General features: G+C 37.3%; 1 protein-coding gene across 4 annotated transcripts in view; it reads left to right on the forward strand.

Moving 5' to 3' along the window:
• Positions 1-26728, forward strand: part of LOC137236585 (uncharacterized) — a 112077-nt gene that overhangs the window by 32992 nt on the left and 52357 nt on the right. For all 4 annotated transcript variants that reach the window (XM_067759352.1, XM_067759354.1, XM_067759350.1 and 1 more), the window contains 3 exons: positions 5380-6664; positions 23723-23927; positions 25334-25506. In XM_067759352.1, the coding sequence (XP_067615453.1) occupies positions 5380-6664; positions 23723-23927; positions 25334-25506 (1663 nt within the window). The remainder of the gene's footprint in view (positions 1-5379; positions 6665-23722; positions 23928-25333; positions 25507-26728) is intronic.

The raw sequence follows: 26728 nt of genomic DNA on the forward strand, positions 1-26728 counted from the left end.
GGAAATGTTCAATATTTTTAACGAAAAAGTATTTTTCAAGAGAGGTATGCATTCTTAACCATTTATTATTATTTGTGTATGTACATATGTATGTGAAGCTGATATGAAAATACATAGTACATACCTATAAACATACGGCCGAAGTTAAATAACGCAGCGAATGCTATATATATGCGTATGTGTCGCATCATGCCTCACTCAAAAGTAATTTGCTCGCACAGTTGACACCGAACAGTCACACACACGAATTTTTTGGTAAAAATGTTACTTTTGTTTAAACAATTTGGCTGATATAAGAAAGGAATAAAGTTCTTTTCATAAACGGTAGGTAAATTTTTCAAAGTTTTACTGAAAAGTAGAATTTTTTAAATCCATCCATCCGTTGGATTTTTTACTACATTTTGGTAATTTGCCACGCCACTATAATTTATTTCTTCAAGTTATATTAACTGTACCATCTCACGAAGCTAAGCTTTCAAATGCAAAAAACCGTTTTAAAATCGGAGCACTCTGTGTGAAGTTATGTGCATACATTGCATTTAGCGACTTTATTTTATAAGATTTATAGATAAATGTCAATTTCTATGACAAAATGTCAAAATGAAATGGAAACAAACAAATGGCATCTCAAAATGTAAACGTCACTTAGAACTTACATAGCAAATCAAAATTCAACAGACTTCTAAGTCAAGTTAAGTGTTGCTAAGTTTTGAGTAATCAGTAACATGCAAAGTTCATTTAACAGAACTGTAAGTGACAGTTCTCAAGCCAAGTCAAGTCTATGCTAAGTATCAGTAATGGGTCCTTAACTCCATCGTTTACATCGATAGCAAATTTATCGAATTCTATCTACCAACTAGTATTATAAATTTCCCAGATGCCATAACATAAAGTACGAATCATTGTGAATGACGACAAAGTGTGTTATCTTATCTGTCAACTGCCTGACAGCCTGTTCAATATGGCTACTTTTCAGCGTTTTGACAGGCTGTTCATTATGGCGGCGCCTATCTTCAGCGGGTGATAGAAAGAGATACAGAATGAGACAGTAATAGTCATTTACAAATCAGGTGATCCAATCACTTTGGAATTTTGACGTTTATGCAGAAGATATCACACTTATCATTCACAATGGTACGAATCACCAAGCAAACCCAGTTGGGGGCTAAGAATATACCCGCGGCAGGTCTGCATGTCGTGGAGTGTCTTTATCGTTAACACAACAACAACAACACGACTACTGAAAAACGCACTCATCAATTTTAAAAAAGGAAAGTGGGAAGATTACAAAACTTATACTGACAATCGTTTTGCCTCCCTCCCTATCCCGACTGATGCCAGTCAAGGTTAGCGTGCTTTCCTCCAGGTCATTGAAACCACTTCGACTTGTTTTACTCCCGCCGGAAGAATCCCGGAAATCCGGCCACATTTTCCAGCGGAGGCCGAATCTCCAAATAAGGGATGTAAAGCAAAGCATCAGATTACTTGTGGGTGAAAACGAGCGGCCGAAATGGGAGGAGCACTTAAAGAAAATTAACTCCATGCGGATTAAATCGCAAAGCTTTTGATACGGTCAACCACTCAAAAAGAAAGACCGCATATTATCTGTCTGGTTGGCAAGCATCGGTTCAATTCAGGAACATAACATCTAAACCCAGAAGATTTAAGCAAGGGGTACCACAGTGAGGTGTCCTATCCCCGCTTTTGTTTAACTTCTACATTTCGAAGCTACCGTCACCACCAAAAGGAGTCACTATTGTATCCTACGCCGATGACTGCACAATAATGGCCACAGGCCCAGGCCTACACATCGATGAGCTTTTAAAATAAACAGCTATCTCCCTTATCTCTCCAGTTTTTTGGAAACATGGAAATGGCGAATGTCGACCATATTGGACATCCACGTCGATGGCTTTACGCTACGGACTGTCTTACACCCAAACATTTTGAGCATGCAACCTCAATTGTACCTAAAATCCAAAGCCGTAATAAAATCCTCAAATCTCTTGTCGGCAGCACTTGGGGTAAAGACAAAGTAATGCTCATTGCCACTTACAAAGCAATTGGCCGGCCGATTGCATGCTCGCGTCCCCGATATGGTCGCCAAGCTTTAAGATTACTCACTGGAAGAAAAAACAGGCCTGTAAAAACACTGCACTCAGAACCACTACGGGCTGTCTTCTTATGTCCCCAGAATAATCCCCACTAGGAAGAGAAATGAAATGCTGAACAAATAGTTTCTGTTGAATACTCAGAAACCTGTGCATCCCAACCGACATATGATTGAAGAGGCGACACCTCCTAAAGGCTTAATATGTTATCTCCGTAAGCATTATGAGGAAATACGGCACCAGAGAACACAGCCGTATGCTGCCAAAAAGCACACATCGGTCCTCAGTGATATCCATCAACAGGCGACGGACCTCTATGGCAGGAATTCCCCGGCGAATCAAGTTCTTAAAGAAAAATACCCAGAACTCGCAGAAGAGGAACGCACTATTCCTAGGGAGACGCGTGTCACTCTAGTTCAACTTCGATCTGGGTACTGTAGCAAGTTAAACGGTAATCGTCTAGAACAATGGTCGCCTGCAACGGTCCACCCCTGTTGAAACAGCAGGTTTCCTTGGAGTCCCGTTAAAGGATATTGATGACAATTTGTGATCGGTCGCACCTATTGGATGGGGCGAAGCACTGCTACAACAACAAGAAAAACTGCTAGGTTAAGTTAGGTTGAACTGGCCGGTCCATGAGGACCTCACATGGACTGAATAAGTCCGTAGTGTTACCAGAAGTTTGTTTTAACTACCAAACTGAAAAACCCTATCAAAAACCAGGACCTATGTTATAAAATAACTCCGTCCTCTTGGCAAATACCAGAAGCTTCCTAGGATTTAAGCCACTTGCTGCTTCTAGATCTGACAGCTGTATCACTCCTAATAGCTGAAGTCTTAGCCTGGCAAGCGCAGGGCAAGAGCACAGAACGTGCTCGATCGTTTCCTCCTCCAGCCCGCACTTCCTACATCTGCTATCACTGACCAAGCCTAATTTAAAGGCATGTTACGCCAGAAGGCAGTGTCCAGTCAGAATACCCGTCATGAGTCTGCAGTCCTCCCTTTTTAATGATAGAAGCAACTTTGTTAGTCTAAGGTTGTAAGACCTGCACATAATCTTCGACACTTTACAGCCTCGCGCTTGAGCCCACGCCTTTCCTGCTTGGTCGATCATGTGCACCTCTCGCCTTCGCTTAATTTCGCCCAGTCTAATTGGGACGTCCACGGAGCAAGCTTCAAGGGATGCGCCCTTTTTAGCTAGTTCATCCGCTTTTTCATTCCCATCTATTCCCATGTGCCTTGGGTCCCAATATATATGTATGCTTCTCCCTGTCCCGATTCTCTCCAGGGACTGCTTACACTCTAACACGCATTTAGATGCTGTGGTATGCGAGATTATTGACTTAATTGCTGCTTGACTGTCAATATAAAAGTTAACACGACTGCAGCTTGGGCTATTTTTTTCCAGGGTTTCTACTGCTTTGGTTACGGCTACTATTTCCGCTTGGAAAACGCTACAGTAATCCAGCAGCCTGTAGGATCTGTTTATTTCCGGATCAGCACAGTATAACGCAGACCCCACTCCTTCCACTACCTTGGAACCATCTGTGTACACATGTATCGCCTCGTCCGCCATTTGAGCACTCTTGCGCCAACCGTCCACCTGTTGTTGTTGTTGTAGCGATAAGGTTGCTTCCCGAAGGCTTTGGGGAGCGTTATCGATGTGATGGTCCTTTGCCGGTTACAGATGCGGTACGCTCCGGTACCTCAGCACCATTAAGGTGCTAGCCCGACCATCACGGGAACGATTTATGTGGCACATTAAACCTTCAGGCCATTCCCTCCCTCCCCACCCCAAGTTCCATGAGGAGCCGTCCACCTCAATTGCGGCCTTAAGATCGCCCTCGAAGCGCAGATAGGGTATCAGGTAGTCTGTTCGTCTGCTAATACGCTAGCAAAAATATCGACAGAGGTGTCAAATGACGCGTAATTACATCAGTATTAATAACCCGATGGCAGAAAATAAAAATGTTAACGCGTTCAAGAGATATTAACGAAAACCCGAAAAATCGGCCGGGGTCCCTCCGAAACCGGGGGTGGAATCCATAGTATTTTTGAGCAGAACACCTATCTGCGGGTTTGGCCGCGCTTATAAAAAATTGCCCTAGTCGGTTTACCAATGGGGTGGGATGAAAACACAAAATTTTTTTCAGTGCACAACATTACCACAACGACATGAAAATTGCAAATTTCTCCGGACAGAGACAATAGGGGGACTCATGTAACCTTATAAATGCCTTATAAAGTGTGTAAATGTATAAATTTATCTAGTGCGTAAACGAGCTGTCAAATTTTGTATGAAAAATCATTTACACAATTTGTGTAAATTTACGCGCATATTTCATTGTGTAAACGCGGTAAACTCAAAGGAATCCAACCTTGCAGACATTACAGCAGGCATTTTCATCAGAAATCTCCAACATCAGCAAGTAATTTACAAGTATATCTTAGTAAAGACGTTTTAGTTTTGATTTTTCACTTAATCTTGGCCTTTTTTAATTTGTATAACAATCAAAAAAATTTTGTTTGGCAATAATACAGCTGATAAACAATTAAGTTTATCAAGAGTATTACTAGGTGCGTTCATATAACAGCGTGTGTAAATGGATATAATTTTACACCTTATAAGTTTATATGCTTTCATGAGTCCCCCTAATATTTATCTTTTCCGCCTTCGGATTATTGTTGTCGAAGTCAATACGCGTCTTTTAACAACTCACCCGATATTTTTGGACGCGTATTAGCAGTCGACCCCTATTCTAGACTTGTACCGGTTCAACTCTTACCTATCCAGAATCCCCCCCTCCCCCTCCCTGACATAAAAAAAGTATGCCCTGCTTGCAATGTGTCCCCACATGACACCAACCCTCTCTTCAATTGCAATGTGGAACCAACGCCTCTAATAACCCTCTTACTATGGTCTACCCCTGTAGAAACTGCAAGTTTCCTTGGACTCCCGTTAGAGGATATTATGAAAATTTGTGATCGTTCGCGCCTATTGGGTGGGGCGAAGAACTGCTACAACAGCAACACCAAAGCTAGCATTCATTGTACCACGTGCCCAGATGTGAAGAGCTTTGCCTCTTATACAAACTATTTTTTAACTTTGTTATACCTGCACGTTTGTGGTTCTTCATACGTCATTGTTGAGGTAACTATTGTTTTTACCTAGTTTCTTTCCTGGGTTAAATGCTGCTGCAACAACAACATGCAATGTAAACTCATATATGGATGTCTATAAAATTTTTTTTGTTGTATTGCCTTTCAGAGTTTTGGAAATAGTACAGAGAGACTCGCGTCGATTCAACCCATCCCTTAAACTATCAATCATCCGACTTATGTGCTCAATCTGTCAGTATAGCATCGGAATGGCACATTTGGTTTCCGTGAAAATTTGGCAGTTTATTATAGAATATTGTAATCAAGATCACACATTGTATGTAGTGCGTGAAGCGCGCCATCTCCTATATGATATCCTCTATAAATACGATGTGAAAACAAAAGATACCACAGTTGTTAAGGAGGTTCTTGAAGAAATCACAAAGCCTTTAACAGAAAATGTATTTGAAGTTAATAACGAGAGAATCATGGTAAATGTTGAAGATCATGAATTACAACATAAATTATCAGCGACGCTAGACTTGCTCTCATTTGTATTTCAACAAACACTCGAATCTAAGGAAAAGACGAATATTGTTAACATATGTCAGGTAGAACAAAATATTGAACTTACAGCTTGGAAGTTAGTTGATATGTATTATAATGAAGACTTTATACTCAAAGTTTTATCAACGTTATCATCATATTATTTCGCTAAATTCTTACACGATAAATGGAATGGAGATGAGCAACAACAAATTGATTCAAATAATTTTAATGAGCTCGGCATTGCGGTTTACAATCAAATGAAATTTTGCATTGAACGAAACTATTGTGTGAATTTTTTAAGAATTGCTGAAATTAATCACAAACTGTGGAAAAAACTGGGCACGCGCGTTCCAAAACAAGTCTATATAGAAAATGAATTGGTGCGTTTCGAAAGTCAACTAATCATTTTTCAGCTTATACCGGTACATATGATTTTACGTTTAAAGGAATTTGAGGAAGAGGAATTTTTTCAAAAGTATATGATGAAAATATTTGCATTAACATGCGATCAAACACTGCGTATATGTTACACGTATCGTGACTCTATATTAAAAATGCCAAAGTCGACAAGCATAGATTTATCTATAAAATCGGTTTATGGCACAATGTCAATGGTGGATATTTTAGAGCGTGATGAAGCTATAATTGTGTTTCAAGCTTGTATATATGCGCTTAAGGAATTTATCATAAAATTATATGAAAGTAATGGCATGGCCTTAAGTTTAAGTCAGACGGAAACATCATTTACAATTGTAGCCGAATATGCTAATACTATACACGCCATTTTGGTTTCAATGAAAACATTAATTGAACGATTTAAAATCACTTGGAACGATTCTATAGAGACAATATGCTTGGTTAGTTGTGCAATGCAATTGTTGCTGGCTAAAGATTTGCCAATAAAGGTAATATTTAAATTATATAAATTATAAAATTTACTTAAGCCCGTTCTTTTAGCTGGAAAACGGGGCACATAAAAGTTTAATTTATGTGTCACTATTGCTTCTATGTTGTATGAAAAACTGTTACATCTTTCTCTAATTTATTGCGCCAAATTCAAAGTCTGATATGAATGCATGCATCTCATTTCTCGTGTTAGTCGTCCGATATTTCATACGACCATTCGCTGTGATTTATGTTCGTTATAGACAGACCTAATATCCGGCACATATTAGACTACTATGACAGTTTTTTGGATACTTAAGGAGGCAATTCTTGAAAAAGATATATTTCTCTATAAATGACTAGCTTTACCAGGCGCACGTTGTAACGCCCGAGATCGAATGGATGTTGCGTTATTTTTTCTGTTTTGTTTGTTGATAATTTAATTTATTGTTCTGTAAATTGAATTGAATTTTGTACGCATATTTGGTGAAATTTTCTGTTAAAACATTTTACTCTTGTATCCTATTGTATCTTATTTTATATTATTGTATTGCTTTTACCGCTGATGATTGTTGCTTTGATTACATTCCGAAGAAGCATGACTGGTGAGCCAATTTTCAAAGTTGATATATGCGCAGGCATTCCTTTTGGTTCTAAGGAGTATAGAAAATCATTTGGATAATTCACAATTTTATCTTCATCTGCAACTGTGTCGATCGATTTATATTTCGTCACTTCACCAGGAAATTGATTTTGGAAGCGATCATTGATTTTGTTAACATGATCATTTTTGGGAGCTAAGATAGTTCTTTCGCATAGCCAAAAAACAAAAACATTTAAATTTGAAATTCTTAATTCCGAAATATGAAAAACTTTCGTCTTGATCGAAGGAACCTCGAACCAAAATTTGGTGATGATCGAAGTATAGCAAACACGTTTTCATAGGGAACACACACAGAATTTGATTTTTATAGAAGATGTAGATAGACTGAAGCTAAACAATTTTTTTAACAGCGGCAGATTACTAAACGTCCAAAAGGCATAACAGCTAAACTCAACAAGGCAGTCAAACTTTAGGTGTTAAAATAACTTAAGTTTGTACGGCAGCCATAGTTTTTCCCCATTCCACATTTTACTGGAGGTTTTAGGACTTAACGTCACATAGCTCCTTACCAATTTTAATTATCCTACCATTACATCATCCAGATATATGCAGTATAATATATTCCATTTGTATGGGAGGTGCCACGCCCCCTTTTTCCCAATTCCATATTTTCTTGGTGGTGTTAAGGATTGACCTCAAATAACTCCTTACTGAATTTCAATGTTCTGGCATGTATACCTTCAAAGTTATGCAGTACCAAAGATTCCATTTGAATGGGAGGTTCCACGCCCCCTTTTTCCCAATTCCACATTTTCTTGGTGGTGTTAGGGATTGACCTCATATAACTCCTTACTGAATTTCAATGTTCTGGCATGTATACCTTCAAAGTTATGCAGTACCAAAGATTCCATTGGAATGGGAAGTTCCACGCCCCCTTTTTCCCAATTCCGCCTTTTCTTGGTGGTGTTAGGGATTGACCTCATATAACTCCTTACTGAATTTCAATGTTCTGGCATGTATACCTTCAAAGTTATGTATTACTAAAGATTCCATTTGTATGGGAGGTGCCACGCCCCCTTTCTCCAAATTCCGCATTTTCTTGGTGGTGTTAGGGATTGACCTCATATAACTCCTCATTGAATTTCAATGTTCTGGCATGTATACCTTCAAAGGTATGCAGTACCAAAGATTCCATTTGTATGGGAGGTGCTTTTATATATCGAAATTATTTTTAGCCTAAAAACTTCCCGTTGATCGAAGGAACCCATAACCAAAATTTGGTGATGATTGATGTGTGGGAAATACGTTTCCATAGCGAACACACACACAAAATTTGATTTTTATATATATATAGCTAAACCGATTTGGGATTTCAAAATCAACTAATCATCATCTCTCCTTCCTGTATCTTTCCTAAAAATTTCATGGCAATCTGTAGAGCCGTTCTCGAGTTATGGAGTGACAATCAAAATGTACACTTCTTTTTATATATATAGATTATCGTTATGCCATCGACAAAACACAAAACATTCACTGTTAGATACTTGGAGGCAGGCAGCAAACAAAGATAAAAAAAATAACTCCAGAAAATCTTTCAGTTGCCATTAAAAAAATTAGTAAACAAAGTCTATTAAATTGCAAAATAGGAACAAGTAAACATGTAAACATCCCCTTTTTGCCATTGCCATGAAAGTGGAATTTTTTATTAACACCCGAATTATTAGAACCAACAAATAGTCCTGCTAAACAGAGCTGACGGAAACTCATTAACAGAATTTTTGACAACACTAATACACTCGCATACATTTTTCCTTTTATTCGTATGGAATACCATGGTGTGTATGTGTATGCATACACGTATACACAATGTTTACATCAGGTTTGTCATGTAGCTTCTAACAACCTGATAGAAACTTTGCTTTACGCTGTGATCTAAATTTCCATCAGCCATATCTGTCAATTGATGCCTCAAATGACTGACAGCTGTCTAGCAGGGAGGTTATAATACATTGGTGGTTTTTAATATATAAATGCTAAATACACCCTGTTTTACTTGTTTTTGCATTCAGGGATATATCTATATATACGAGACGTTCCGCGAGAAAAGACCTCTAACTGGAAAAAAATCAATTTATTTTTAGCGATTTGTTACAAACGAATTTGGTAAAAACCAGAGATCGATATCTTTCTCACATTTTCGTTTATGTGCCGTGTGTGTGTACGACCCCACTATAGCTGCTCGCCGTGTTAAATCAAAGGTATTCTCGCGGAGCGTCACACATATCTACACACGAATATGTACCCAGCACACGTTGTCCTCCCCAGACTTTGGTTTGCTTTGTACTTTAAAAAAACATTTAAGATGTTGTTTCTCTCACTTAATCCATCATACCTTATTCCTCTATCCCTATTCTTATATCTTACCCTATTCATAACCGTTTTCATATGCCTGTATGTTTTAAAATTAAAATTTCACAATACTTTATGCTTGGTAATATTATACATGCTAAAATAAGCTGAAAATTTTATCATAATAGCTAGAAATAGCGGGTTAGCTCATCACAGGGTGCCTGAACTATGTTTTAATTCGAAGTCAAACCACCTCAGATTTTTTCGGATCCGTGTTTTGTGAGCAAAATTAAGCTCAGCAGTCAAATTTAACGAAAATTCTTCGAGCGCTTTTTGAGAAAACTGCATTTTGGTGCATCATCGTGTAACATCAGAGGCATTGTTTGAGAATGAAAATATACCTTTGGTAATATGTACCGCAATTTCTAGGTCTAGTCGGGCATATAAGCCGTACGTAGTTGAAATTTCCAATATACCAGGGATGCACCTTAACGTTAAGCTAATCGTTTATCAAAAAATTTCCACCGTTTCCGTTGAAACACTTCGAAATATTATCGATAAAGAAATTATCAAGATAAATTGTGTCTCATTTTTAACCGAAACGAAAAGCTTTCGTTAACTTTAAAAACGTTAACAAAAACGTGATACTTTATGTTTGAATTGTGCTGGCAATGCTATAGCCATAGTGAAGCCGTAAGGTGGTAACAGCGAGCGGACATACACACACAAACTCCATGTAATTTGTTTGTGTAATTCGTTGGTGGTAATGTCAAAAATACTCTGAGAAATATTCGTACTGTAAAAATTCATGAGAAAAGTTGCAATCAGCTTGGCTAATGCTTTCACCTTTAATGACTCCGTCATCAATCAGCTTTGCCAGCATAGTTTGAAATTAATAATCAACATAAACGATTTGATTTCGTTTTGATATGGCAGAAAACGAAACAAAATCATTTCGTTAATTTGACGTTCTTAACGTTAATAAACGAAACGAAATGACTGTGTTTCGTTTATTAACGTTAATTATCGTAACGAAATGATATCGGTTCGTTGGTTAAGCATGCCTGCAATATACTATCAAACCCTGAAGTCAGGGCCAAGAAACCCTTGAAAAAATAAAAATAAATGTAAGGCGCGATAACCTCCGAAGAGATCTAAGGCCGAGCTTCTCTTCCAATTTGCGTCGTGCTGCTCTTGATTTTCCCTACAAATTGGCCGGACGGGACCTACATGTTTTATGCCAACTCCGAACGGCATCTGCAAGGCAGATGAGTTTTCACTGAGAGCTTTTCATGGCAGAAATACACCCGGAGCGCTTGCCAAACACTGCCGAGGGGCGACGCCGCTTAGAAAAATTTTCTTCTAATTGAAAAACCTTATTTCTAAAATTTTGATGTTGCTTTGCCCGGGAGTTGAACCCAGGGCATACGGTGTGATAGGCGGAGCACGCTACCATCACACCACGGTGGCAAATGGCATTACAAATATGTGTTTACACCTAATACTTACAAACTAAAGAGTACGTACATTCATAGTGCATATATGAAAAGTCAGCATATTATTATGGTGACCTATTTATGGACACATGTACCTAGATGCATATAAATATTTTGGCAGTCAATATGACCAACAGACAAATATGTCGATCAGCGTGACTGATCGATAAGGGTGTTGGTCAATGTGACGGGTTGACAAATGTAAACAGATATGTGTCGTGTGCGTCGGCATGCACATGTGATGTTGAACTCCCGCTGAGTTCAAATTATGTGGTTCAGTTTAACTTGAATACTTGTGTGGTCGATATGTGTGTATGTATATTGTACCATCAATAATGCATTGAAAGAAACGCATTCAAGGTAATGCTACACCCCCTTTAATAGGTTGATTCATATATTGGCTATTAAGTTTATTTCTGTTTTGCGGCTCATATGAAATTGTAGAATATTACAATAAAACCTTAATTAATCTACGAAATTCGTATCTTGGAGTGAGTAGAATTGAGTGTGGATTCTTTTTTAAAATCTTTTATATGTATACGCAAACAAATTGCCAAGAAAACCGTTATACAAAACTAACAAGTGATTCACTAAGTTGAATTTTCAATAAACATATCAGTAACAAAAACAATTATATAAAACAATATGAGCATGTCTCGCTCAAAAAGTTCCCGAGATGGTCAGGCTTGGTACCGGAACGTACCGGATCTGCATCCGGCGAATGACCATCAACATCGATAACACTCTCCAAGGCCTTCGGGGAGTGTCCTTATCGCTACAACAACAATAGCACGTCTCGCTAATTAAATACAGATAGTAATATTGATTAATAGTGAACAGTGGAAGTACTGCTTATAAAATCGATGCTATTAACCCAATGTTACTAAGCTTTGGATAGCGCGTGCCTATAAGTTTCCACACAATTAGGATTAAAAACATATAGAATTAGTATGTACCAAATGGTGTATAAAGGAATAGCAATAAAAGGGCAATGCTTAGAGACCAATTGCAAAACGAGCAGCGGGGCATTCGTATGGCTGAGCGGTTAAAAGCATCTGCCTTAACACTAGTATAAAGTATGAATATTGGAGATTTCGAGTTCAATACTCAGCTCCCGAAAAGATAGGTAATGAAGAAGGGAAATTCAGAAACATGACCTAATAACCATCACCGCTTGTTAACTTTGTAATTTTTCTTTCTCTAACATCAATAACAAAAACAATTGTATAAAACCATGGTGGAATCACCAGGTGAAGTAAAAGCCTTCCGCGATTTACAACCAGATTGGCTGAATTTTTGTATGTGTGCGTGTCGGGTATTTGACGCTTGCCCCGCGACTATCAAATAAAAAGCCATCAATCAACATTTGCATTGAGAAACCGTAGCGTTCGGACGTGAATATGCAGTCATCGGATGATGACTTTTTTTTACTTGCAACTACAGCAGTTTTATTAAATAATAAAAAAATTTATAAAAATTTTATTAAATAATAATAAAAGCTTTACATTCCATAAAGCTGCTAAACATTGATAATTTTCAATAAATTTTAATATGAATTGGTGTTCTTCCGCGCACTTGTTCATTTTGAATGTCGACACAAACTAAATACAACACTGCGTTTTGTCAATCACACCCCGCGACTATCAAATAAGCTAGCGTCAAATGACAAAATCAAAAATTTTTGATTTTCATCAACGTGTAGCCGACAACAAATACGTGTGTCACGAAGCCACCCGACTGCACTAACACACACAAAATTCAGTCAATCTGGTTGTAAATCGCGGAAGGCTCTAAGCAATACAAAACCAGAAGATGTACGCTATCTGAAATGGTAGGGATGTATTTTCAACGGCCAGAACAGCGTAAAATGTTTACACGCTTTGAAAAAATAGGAGTAGCAAAATAAATACCTTGCTACGAAAGAAACTGTTTTTTCAGCATATCAGTGCCACCTAACGCCAGTGCAAAATGGGATACACAGGACCAGTGTGAGCTATTATTACTTTTGGTATCGAATAAAAATAAAAAACTTAAACTGTGATGAGCAGTAAAATTCAATAATGCGTTTAAAGTAAACTGACCTCAACTTCAACTGCAGTTGAAGCTTTCATCGAAAAACCGGTCATAAAAGGGAGAGGTGTTATCCATTTACATTATTTAGTTGAACTGTAGTAACTTTGTGCACTTAATTGGGTTTCGGGTTTGATGAAAAGTTTTACAGTCAGACTTGGAAGTGATTGTAATACTTTTAAATGTGTTTCCATCCCTAAAAATCCATTGTTATTTCCATCTGCTCAGTTGATTTGTCGTTGAGAATCGGAAGTAAAAAATATGCCCTTCTAATATATAATACAAACTTGGTCAGAAGATCCCCCAAAAGCTCTTACAGTTGAATTCATGATGTATCACTGATGTTACCAAGCTATTATTTACTAAAATATGTCAGGGGATATAATAGCAGTCTGCCTAGAACCAGAAGATGCTGATCCCATCGAGCCGGTTTCATATATTCTAAATTACAATCCTTAAGTATAACATTCCTCACATCTTAGTGGTCTGATTTTTAGGGCAAAACAACAACAGTGAGTTCCAATTTGTGTAACTATATTTAGAAATCCATTGGTTTAGCGAAGTTTTTACATAAATAAGGTGTAATAAAACATTTTTGGTGTTCTTGATACAAAAATATTTATCGAAAGTCTTCAGTAGCGCTGCACAGGCGAAAAGCCTTAGTTGGATATGACGTGAATACAAATAGTTTGTTTTAACAAAGACCTGTTTCAATTTTTTTTTTTTTTTTTTTTGAACAAATTAAACAAACATACATAATGGAAACATCTACAATATGAACGTAATAGTTTAGCACGGTCTTACTTATGGAAGCCAACACCAAAGATACCCAAATGATGAATCTCTGTAATTAAATCCAGTAAAGCCCCGTCGGTATTCACTTACTGGTTATGTGAAAAAAGTACTAAAACTACCATATTTTACTCCTAAAAAATGCGCAAAAAAAACAACAATTTTTCGGGGACAACATTGGTGAAAATTGCAGATAGCCGAATGGCAGAACAAAGAAGAGTTTAGAGTGAGACAATTGATGGCTTACTTCACCCGGTTATTCCATGATACGAAAAATGGAGGTAGTTCCATTTAGTGTGACGTTAGCCACTTGACTTCTGCGGGGACCAAAAACAACCTACTAGATTGAAAAATGTTACGAATTTTTCTAATTTTGATGGATTTCATATTAACGGATACGACTAAATTACTTTCATATATATATATATATATAATTCAAATTATGTATGTATGCAGGGCCGTAGAGAGAAAATCCGGGCCCGGGACTAAACAACTTACGGGCCCCCTATAAAAAATCCACTAATACATTTGAATTAATGACGTCTCATTAATGGATCATTATTGATGGATTACACCAAAAAACATTTTTGCCACATCAACTAAATGATGTTTGGACTAAGAGCTGAAAATAAAATTAACACAGAATATTTACTATTTATCATATATGTAATACTCCTATATTGCTACGGCATGCTACACTCACAAACATCAGAGTGCCGATATATTGGTTCCACCCATAAATTCAGAAAACAAAAATTCAGAAACACATTTTTTCAGAAAACATTAGTCAGTACTCTTTTTTTTAGAAAGCCAAAATTCAAAAGTCACAACTCCGAGACAAAATTCAGAAGTCAAATTTCAGAAGTCGAAATTCAAAAGTCAAAATTCAGAAAGTAATCAGAGAGCAAAAAAAAAAACATAAAATTTTGCGCAAAATTTAATGTTTTTTTGCTGTCTGATTATTTTCTGAATTTTGACTTTTGAATTTCGACTTCTGAAATTTGACTTCTGAATTTTGTTTTCTGAATTTTTGTTTCTAAATTTTGACCTCGACAACTATGGTGGCGTATCCAGCTTGGAGTACGACGTTTCTTTCGTTAATGGTAGTCAGTATTTTGGACCAAATTGAGAACAGCAAGATACATTCGAAATGGTTGATGTACTTGAGAATGCCGGGAATATCTCCGTGTGCTTGTGCAGTCAAATTTAGCTTAAGTAATGCGCTTAGTGCTTGTGTTAATCCTGGAACATGGTTTGCGAATGGTCTGACTGCCTCAATTCTAGCCGACCACCTAGTGTCTGAAAGACTGTGAAGAGCTCGGTACATTTTTTTGAGGATGTCCCATCGTTGTGGACTGCTGCCGAAAATAGTAAAACATTTTTGTACAACCCAGAAGAAAGTAATTGCAGCCGAACAAAATCTTGCAGCATCAACACCACATAAATTGAGACTGTGGGTTGCACAAGGCGAGTAATCAGCATTCGAGTTTTTGTCGAGAATGTGACGTAGTGCTCCGTTGTAAGCACCTTTCATATTGGCGCCGTTCGCGTACCCTTGTGCACGACAATCTTTTAATGGGATTTCATGTTTACCTAGTGTATAACAAATTAAATCAGCGATTTCCTGACCAGTTTTTTTGTTACAATCCACGAAAGCCAAAAACCGTTCTTGAATTGTAAAATTTGTTGATTTCGAATTGAAATGGAGTTAGCGATAATGGCAAAATACTTGGCTTTCTTGCGTTGATCTAATATAGTTTTCCTCACGTGTTTTGCACAAATTTCTATAAACTCGTTCTGAATGTCTGGGGAAAGATAGTGAACTTGTAAACGTTTGTGCTGCTGTTGTGAAATCCTAACTTTCTCCAAACGATCTCTAAGTATCTGATCATAATGGCTTACGAGTTCTAAGATGCCCAATAAGTTTCCATTGTTTCGTTCACCAAGATATATACTTTCGCCTCTGAAAGCTATGCCTCTTTCACCCAAAAATAAAATAGTGTCCAAAAAACTATATAAAATTTCTTTCCATTTTTGAGTTTCAGTGATTAGCTGTTCATTGATAAGTGTGTCAATTCTAGCCTCCTTTTGAATTTGGTTTTTGTAAAGATCGCCATTGAATATAACATTTAATGTGATTTTGAGTATTTTCGTGTACTGGCAGTTTAACGTATAGCTTCTTTCACACCTGCAATTTCGAATATCTGCCAGGACAACAAATTTTAGGTCGATTTAAAGTATTGGTGCTTAACAGACGACATGGTAGGCAATAAAAAGCATTGCTACTGGCACTCCACACCAACCAGTCACGCTCCACTTTCTATCCATTTGGCAAGATTCTGTTAAACAACGAGGTAGGAAATGTCTCGTCATAACGATCACGCTTCATCTATCTCCATCTTCGTTTCACTCTATCAATTTCTCAGTCTCCTTCTCTCTTTTCTGTTCTCTCAAGTTCTTCTCATTATTCTTCATCCCTTATTGCCTGCCCCAGAGGGTGGTATGTATTTTGTTCCAGTCCCAGTCCCACTCCGAGTCTCAGTCCCAGTCCTAGTCCTAATCCCAGTCCCAGTCCGTCTCTGGTCTACTTCGCGGAAAAAAGGATCGTAAATACTAATATAGGCAAATTTATATACCAAATTTCAGGCAAATCGAATAGGACGTATGTAAATAGGTATGTGGGTATTATTAATTCATGTCTTTATTTCGGCTTCGAATTCATATTTATCAGATTTGCCAGGTTGATGCGACTAAATCGAATATCACAATGAAAATTACTTTAGAGCTCTCAGCAACAGCTTTAATTTGATATCCATATTACCCACACATTCTAGGGGTTTCCGGGTCCACGTTTTGGCCTATATCTCGAGACCCTAGTCACCCAGCGGTATAATATATTACTCTGTACTAAAGCACACATCAACAGCTTCAATTTGATACCCATAATGTAAAAATACATCCTAGTGTTACCCTGATCCACGCTTTGGCCTATATCTCGAGACCCTAGTCACCTATAGGTATGAAAATACCCTGTACTAAAGCACTCATCAACAGCTTTCATTTGATATCCATATTGTATAAACACTGTCTACGCATTCACGGGCCCACGTTTTGGCCTATATGTCGACACCCTAGTCACTCAGGGGTATGAAAATTACCCTCTACTAAAGCACTCATCAACAGCTTTCATTTGTTATCCATATTCTATAACACCTTCTAGGGGTACCCGGGTCCACGTTTCGGCCTATATCTCGAGACCCAGTACGTCGATCGCAACCAAACCTATGTAATAACCACCGCGTGAGTTATACGCAACTTATGTCTTCAAACACTGGCAACCAACTAACACATTTTAGCCTTTCTTTTTATATATGTGACTCGGTCTATGAAAAGGTGGCTTATGACTCAAAAAAGAAATTGCGAGAAACAGCTGTTAAAGTTAAGCAATGCATTTCTTCAGTTTCTTTCGGTCCTTTGCCGGATACAGATCCGGTACGCTCCGGTACCACAGCACCATTAAGGTGCTAGCCTGACCATTTCGGGAACGATTTATGTGGCCACATTAACCCTTCAGGCCATTCCCTCCCTCCCCACCCCCCAAGTTCCATGAGGAGCTTGGGGTCGCCAGAGTCTCGTCTGTTAGTGAAACAGGATTCGCCGCGGATAGGTGAGGTTGACAATTGGGTTTGGAGAAGCTATATATTGCGCTGGCAACCTGAAGGGTTGCGCTACACAGCCCCTTTTATCTGGTATTTTAGTCGCCTCTTACCGACAGGCATACCTACCGCGGGAATATTCTGACCCCCTAACCCGCTGGGGCCGCCTCTCGTCGGGCCTGTATTTATGTAGGTATAGATCGAGTTGCTTCCTAAACGGATCGCCCGATCACAACCAAATTTGCACAACCCACTAGAAACCTTCCAAGGATTGTCATAGGCTACAAATAACATCGATATATAATAATATAAAATTAGTAATCTGCCGCCGTTAAAATTTTGTGTTAACTTCAGTCTATCTACATTTTCTCTCTGTATATATATATATATATATATATATAAAACAATGTATGTTTGTACGTAGGTATAAATCGGGAATCACCCACTAGAAACTTTCCAAGGATGGTCATAGGCTATACATAACTTCAATATAAAAAAGGGCGTGGCACCTACCATACAAATGGAATATTTGATACAGCATAACTTTGGAAGTATTCATGCAAGAACATTGAAATCCAGTAAAGAGTTAAATTGGATCAATCCCTAACACCACTAAGAAAATAAGGGGTGAGTAAGAAGGGGCGTGGCACCTCCTATACAAATGGAATAATGAAAATTGGTATGGAGCTATATGGCGTTAAGTCCTAACAGCACCAGTAATATATGGAATTGAAAAAAAAGACAAACGGAACTTTCAGAACTATGGCTGCCTTAAAAACTTAGGTTATTTCAACACGTAAAGTTTGATTGCAGAGTTGGGTTTGGCTGTTATTCTTTAATATTCTTTTATGTTATTTTTAGGGTTGGTATTTTTGGATACGCATGGAGGAACCGGAAAAAAACATTTCTGTTTAATTTGATATTAATTGATGTATTTTTAAGGTGTAATGATCATCCCAAAGGTGGTGCTTTCCCGTTAGTTGCTGGAACAGCCGCAGTTGAAGTAAATGCGTGCTTTTTCGTCTATAGACGGCTTTATGTACAAAAATTTACTCTCTTTAGAAATATGAGAGGGCATTTTGGCGGAAACACTTCAGCAGCAGCTTTTGCTGAACAACTTCTTGAAATTAATTATGGCAAAATCCCTATTTCTTTACTAACAGATTTGATTTCTTTTCCTGCAAGTTTTTGAGAAATTATAACATCACCTGAAGCTTTAATATCTAATGTTTCTTCCAAATATTGAATCTATCTTTACAAACTATAAATTTCTTTGAGAAAAGACATTTAAGGCACCTTAAAATGAGGATGTTAATATCACTAGAACGAAGACAACTTGTCACTCTATTCCCAACAAACATTTAGGTTAGAAAACGATTAGAAGGCGAATCGATTTCTAATGTATTTCTCTAAGGTAGAAGGTTAGAGGACGATTTGCGGAAACTGTCGCGAATTATAGCATTCTTGACCAAAAGGAGACTTCGATCTCGATATCGAGAAAAGGGTTAGAATTTTAGTCGAATTCTAACGTCAATTTCTAATGAGTTTCTAATGAGAATTTTGAAGTGATGCGCAATTAAGTTCAATTATTTAAAATCAGCGGAATTTTCATTGTTTCATTATATCAAGTACTTTTGTTTGGTTACAAGCTTATGTATTAAGAATGAACATATTTCAAAGACTTTTCTATTATACTAAATTAAAACCGTACTTAAAGATTGAGCTCAGCGTTGGTTTGAGGTACGGATGAGGAAGCGTTTTCTTCATGCCATTCAAATAGCCACTTCAATAATCTGCTCGCTTTCATTTTTTAACTTTTTTTTTCACTTACTGCTGTTTATTATTATAAATAAAAAAAATTATTTCGCAGCTTATATTATTCCCACACAACTTTTCACAATTTTTATTTTGTTTGTATAACACTAAGGATGAGTGATTATGTCGTGGAAATAATCGATAACTGTGACAATAATCATAACATCGCATTTCTAGTGTTATTCGAATCGTTTTACAGTCGAATTCTAACCTAGTTTTCGATTCGAAATGTATTACAGAACTACATTAGAATTCTAATGTAAAATTACAATATTTCTCTAACGTTAGAAACTGTGTTTGCTGGGACAGTCGTGGAAGAGTCCCAAGCTGTGCATATCCGATTGAGTTTATTAGCTCTTTTGGGCCATCAGAAATTCTCCTCATCGATTTATCCTTAAAAAAGGGCCCATAATATCATAATATTTATGCTTCGTTATTTCGATTCTCCACGCTTATGTAGTGGGACAAGGCTTTTCATCACACAACTTTTATGGATGTTATTGAAGCAATTCATTTTATCGGAAAATTTCGAAAACAAAAAAGTTTAAAACCAAGGATTCCATTGACACCGATAGATTTGTCTTTTCAATTTTAAATGCCTCAAATTTCTTATTCAATGAAGCACAAGGACGATCATTAGCTGCGAATCAAGGGATTGATGAGCGCAATACAAACCTTTATAGCTTCAGAACTTCTGCAACTCAATTGTCAACCTACGCGAGGGGAATACTGTTACAAATATGATTATATCATACAAGTCAATCTTACAAACTCATGTTTTACCCATGGCCAGTTACGCGTTGCTTGCATATTTTTATAGAAACGTGGGGTAAAACCAACGGACATAAGCAAGTTTTAAATAAAACAGAAAAAAAATGACCCGCATGCGCTAGAAATATTTTAATACGAAATATCAGCCTAGAAAAGAAGGTTTTTAATAAGTTTTTCGAGCTACCGAAAATTGCTTTGATGGAAGAAACATGGATCGAAGTATACAAATCAAGCCTTCTTAAGTGTCCGTACGTTTGCTAAGAACATGTTAATAAAACATACACGGTTGTCAATTGATTGGCCGAAGGAAGATTTTTATGAAATTGAATGGTGATAAATTGGCGACAAGTTGACATTATTTTTTTATTATATAATTCAACCGTAGCGCTTGAGGAGGAAATTGTTAAACCATATTTTAGGGAATAACATTTCCCTGTAGCTCTGCAGGTTGGCCACTAGTTATCAGAGTTATTTTGCCCGTTGGACCAGGGGTCACCTTGGGGCAAGCCCCGCCTATACACATGTTCCCCTTTAGCATTGACATGGATGTTTTTTTTTTTTTGTTTTTTTTTTTTTACGAGGAGGAAGCATCGAAAGCCTCATAGTCAGTGTGGGACTTTAACCGCACTAAACCTCCTACCATCTGAGTACCATTTACCCCCCGGTACTACCGTCAAGTATTCCGTCGGGAGGTAGGTTGAGCACTAAGCTCTACGTCTGTCGGGGTCACGTTGCTGTACTTAGATAGTGCCGCGGTATGGTTAACGCTGGGACTGACACGCCCTGCTTACTACCTGAATGTGCTTGACGCATACAACTTCTACGAATATTTACAAGCCTACCTTAAACACTGTGCATATAGTGCTTGTGGCATGCTTGTGCGTTCGACTACTTGTATTGTAGGGTTTTGTTTTTACATATGTATCTATGTGTAAATAAATTATATATGTATAAATAGAAATTTTTTATTTTTTTTTTTTTGAATTTTTTTTTTCCACAATACGTATACGAGTATAAACTCTGATTGCATGTGAGACGTTTACCCTCATACTCGTTGTTTCTACGGTTGGAGAGGCCTTGTCTCCAATCCGTAGGTTTGTTGTTGCGTGTATGTTGACTGCTTTTGGTCGCACGGTTGAAGAGGCCGTGTCTCCAATCCGTGCTTTATTCCTTCACCTGGGGCAGTATTCGAACGGTTGAAGAGGCCTTGTCTCCAATCCGTCGCCTGGTTTGCTATTACATTTACCTACATATATTACGGTATTTTCTTATGTTATCATTCTCACGCCGCTAATTGTACGGAGGCCTTGCATTCAATACGTGCTCAGCTCGATCCCCTCCACCTTAGCAATTTGTTATCCGCCCACACAACTCGACTGTTCAATGTTCGTTGCTGCGCCGTAGCCTTTCAAGACTTCGTAGACACTTCATTATTTCCGCTATTACAACGCACGCCGCTGACCATTTTACCTTGCTTTGTAGCATGCATCCAACAATTGTTTCAGGAGTGTAATCCTCTCCAAATATTCTGCACAGTTTGCATCTCGAGCTATAGAACCTAGGACACTCGAAAAATACATGGTAAACATCTTCTACTGTATCGCCGCCGCAGTGATCGCATATGTTGTTAGGCTCGTGATTGAATCGGTGCAAATATTCCTTAAAGGATCCGTGACCACTCAGAAACTGTGTGAGGTAGAAATCCACCTCGCCGTGCTTTCTAGATATCCATATATTAATATCTGGGATACATCGGTGTGTCCAACGACCATTTGTTGAGGCATTCCACCTGAGCTGCCAGATCTGCACGCTTCGCTCTCGTGCTCCGTTACTTGAGCTTTGATCCCGATAAATCGTCGCTGCTTCTTTTGCTAATATGTCTATAGGACACATTCCTGCGATGATTAGTGCTGCGTCGTCAGAGACAGTTTTAAAGGCGCTACAGACGCGTAGTGCACACAGGCGGTAAGTCGACTTTACCCCGCGGAAGTATGATTTATACTCCGTGGCCTGATGCCAAACAGGAGCCCCGTAAAGTATTTGGCTTTTTACAACGCCAGCCAGAAGTTAACGCCGTCGTTGCTTTGGTCCTCTTGCATTTATCATTATCCTAGATAATGCTGCTACGGTTTTTGCTACCTTTCCATTGGCATACTCTAAGATTGACATGGATGTGGCGTCCTACAAACGTAACAAATTAACCACCTACCACTCACTGCAGACTTTGGAGGTTAACTTTTTCTCAACATGCCTTGAGAAATATCCACTATAGCGGCATGCATAATAGGTCCATCTTAGAACAGTTTTTTCGTGTATTTATTTCTGTCTTGGGGTCAAGCTGCCATAAAGATATGAGTCCTTAACCAATGTATGAATCATTATCCACTATTTTTCAATAAAATTACATGTTTTACTGTATTCTCAATCGATATGTATGCACATAAATCGTGCTAAAGCATATTATTATTGTCTCAGATGACCAATGCGTTTTCATTCTGAAGGAAATTTCCATCCCGAAAAACCGCAATTTCGTCTTAAACATTAACGGTATGGCAACGCTTCTAGCAAAACAACAAACTTTATGAAACTTCAAAAATCCCCAAATACGTCAAAAAATTTTGAGTGGAACTACCTTCTATTTTATACCAAGGATTATTCCACCATGGTATAAAACAATATGAGAATGTGTCGCTAATTAAATACATATTTTTGTAAGATTTTTTGGTTTTTTGATATTTCTAAATAGAAATTTACAAATTATACATTGTTGGAAGCGCAAAAGTGTGCCTTTTCTGATGACATGAAAGTTTTGTTCTGGTCAGGCATCCCGTGTTATATGAGTGGCAACGCACCTATCTGGTGTTCCAGTCAAAGTCCAACCAATCAAACGCTCACTGAATTACCATTCAGGCTCCGTATCAATTGGAATCAAAGTTGCTTGGGGGAACCTAATCTCACGATATCGATGGCGACTTGTAGCTAACTCCTATAAATCAAAATAATTTATTACATATTGTAACGAATTTAGGGAATTCCGCTTATTCTAAACCTTCTGCTAACGTTCGGATCGCTAAACTGTTGAGTAAATTACTCCAATACTCAATAATGCAAAATGGTCTTTATTAGACTACTTTAACGCTTATACTTCACAACCAATAGCGTGCTTAAATCAAAACTGACTACTGACTACTGAGCTTGCGCTGCTTTTATACTCTCCGCCTGCTTTTATACGTTTCGCCTTCTAGAACTGCTGTATCTCCTGCTTGATAATTGAGCTACATATATTCGTGTGTATGTGTGAGCAACAACTTCGGCTGATGGCCACATATATGTGTGTGAAATATCTCTTCGTTGCCTTGTATGTATGTGTATAAATGATGACTGATGTATTCATGTATATACTAGTGGCTGCTTCATGTTTTCTTATTGTTGCGTAATTATTTATTTAGTATAAGCTTAGTGATGCTAATATTCGTCACAATATACTATTGATCGTTAAAAATTATTTTTCGTTTTTGTTTGCAGGTGTGTGTACAGGCACTAAAATTATTACAACTTTCTATCGAGCATTTTCTTTCACCTGACATGGCCTTGCTTGTTGACGATCTTCACGAATCAAGTTTTACCCGAATGGCTCCAATTATAAAGAACCGTGCTCATGATACCAATTGGGAAGTACGTGACAGTATTTTAGAACTTGTTATCTCCATTGCCAACATAGCACATATAAGTAAGATATCTACAGAACTTTAAAGTAAAGGTCCTACCTTATAAATAGTTCTAAATATTGAATTCAGGTTTCTTTTGAATTTAGTTTGGCAAGTTACAAATAGATGAGATGGGGCCTTTTGACAAAAACATGTACATATATTAAATGGGTCGATACATATCAAGCTAGCCTAATTCTATCATTAATAAATTTTCGGTAATTCGTGTTAGTTGTTTCTTACAGTCCATTGGATATAGCTGTTATTGTGGATAAAACAAGTGTGATTACTTCTGCATAGACATCAAAATTACAAATAGAATGGATCTCCTAGATAATGTTGGCATTATGGTAGGCAGAAATCGAGGCGTAGTAATTTTATTAAAGTAACATCAACCTAATATCGTTCTCGTTCCGTGTGTTTTCCACTCGATTCTGTGACTGTTTCATCTGCTTCGACATTGGTTCGGCCAGCCCAGAGAGTGTCATGAAAATATTCCCTCCAAAAATTCATTAGCAGATATCGTTTGGAGTCGGTGTAAAACTCATACCAAAAACTTGAAAAAGAGGTTCTCAGACAGTGTGGAATGTACAGTTTACATCTTTCATGGGTTCTTTAAAAGGTCAAAAAGTAGATTTCCTTATTGAAAATAGTTTTATCGGCGTTCTTATTTTGCAAATAAAAATCCATTTACCTCAAACATATTACGAAAAGTTATAGAGTGGAGTTTTATTTATCATGTCTCCCTTTTAAATTAAAACACAGATAGCATTTGCTAACTATTTTTTATTTTTTATGAAATTCGAGTAAAAATTAAATAATTTTTTTTATTCTGTTATGTCTTTTATGAAAAAAATTAATAAAACGCATAGAAAGTTGCTTAAAACTCTTAGCTTTTTTTCTTAGCCTTTTTTAGCTTTTTATTTTTGTCAATCTAGCTTTTTTCTCTGAAAAAGTTCTGGCAACACTGGTAAGGAAGGTGACAAAATACAAATTTGAAGCATATAACAATGAAAGAATAATGAGGAGTAAAATCATATTTGCAATAAAATGGTTTATTTGCTGGACTCAGGTACTTTAGAAAAAAACATGGACCTTTTTAGTTTTGGTAAATTGTCCAATATGATTCGCATGAACGGACTTAAGTGTGACTCATTTTGTTGTGTTGATTTTCCGACAGGGTGGATAAATGATTTATATTGGAACGATTTTCGAAGGGATGGCGGATCCGCCATGACTTATATGTGCTTTTAATCTTATTGACGTTATTTAGGTAAATTTGTTTGCTTGTTTTAAACGTTAGATTTGTTCTAATAGTTTAATTGCATCAAAAATCCCGAAAAAGATGGACTTAGGCAGTTTTGAAATATATCGACTCAAATTATGTTGTTTTTTAAATAACCCTCCGTTTTTTTTTGTTTATTTGAAGAATATCCAGCTTTTCAAAAAATTTTGGCCGAAAATTGGATATGCAAGATTGTGCAGGATATGGCCATAAACGACACTGAGCCCTATGTTCGCGCTTCTGCAATAAAATGCATCGCAGAATTGGTAGCTATCGATTGTATATTTGATGATGATTTCAGCACGCAGGATATATTCGTGAGTTTTTATAAAATTATAATAGCCTCGTGTTTTTTTACGCGCATATACATCTGCATTCGGGACTAAAAAACTCTTAAAGGCACTTGAAATAAATTTAGATATGAATATCTTTTAAATACGAATTGCACACAGAGCGGCGAGAAAGTAATTAGAAACTTTTTCTACATTAAAGCCCTTAATTCTGCGTCAAATAGAACTTTACGTACAACTTTTACTTTGCCAATAAAGTTGAGGCATACGAATTTCGTGAAAGTTAACAGAAATAATGCTTTGGCGCAAACAAGTAACGAAAAGTTGGGCAATTTCTAGCTTTTGATAATTTTGTCATCTATTGCATTTTATTTTCCCTTTATTCGCAGCATTTTTCAAGTTTTAAAATAAAATTAACAGCAAACAGCTAAAAAAAAATTGTGTGTTTGGCGCTTCATTGTGACATAGTTGTGTGCTCCTTTGACGCTCTTGTCAAGGCTAAACTGTGGCGTAAAATTCTATCTGACGCGGCCCTTATTGAAATCAAACTTCCATACAAAATTCAAATTCTTAAAAATGTCATTATCGCGCAATTGAATGCCTAATGGAATCATAAGCCATCATCCCGTCGTAATGATCCTGAGCAAAGTGTATTTAACAAAATGTGATTGATTTTGACAGTAAAAAAAAGAATTTTAACCTTTTCATAAAATTTTTCAAAACTTTAATCTTAAATTTGTGAAAGATAGCTTTTATTTTTAAATAAAACACTACCATTTACGATAACAACACGCCAAGAAAAGTGTGATACATGTACACTAGGATGGGTCGATTTGTATGGACGAAAGTTAACCGATATCGCACCATCGATAGGATTTGTGCTCAGGAAAAAAGTTCCAATACACAAACCCAAAAAAATAATTTTCGAGCCTGTGAAATTTCATTTTTTTATTGCGCTTATCAACCTTTAATCCTCTTACAATTTCATTTAGATAATAGGAGGTAGAAATATGAAAAGAAGCACAAGGTATGAAGATTGAGGTTCGTGTTACAACAGCGAGGATAGCAAAGTGAAAGCGATAGGAAGAAAGCTGGGTTGTATTAACAAGTTCATCTCATTTTATCAGCTGTCCGTCAGATCTAAGTATTTACAAATGTGATCGGTTGTATCCAGGAGCTGTGCCCATTCAAGTTGGGCACACTTAAGCTAAATACCATATATATTTCCGATTTAGAAGCTCAAACAGAA

Source organism: Eurosta solidaginis, chromosome 1, assembly GCF_040869045.1.
Source record: "Eurosta solidaginis isolate ZX-2024a chromosome 1, ASM4086904v1, whole genome shotgun sequence".
Taxonomy (NCBI): Eukaryota; Metazoa; Arthropoda; class Insecta; order Diptera; family Tephritidae; genus Eurosta; species Eurosta solidaginis.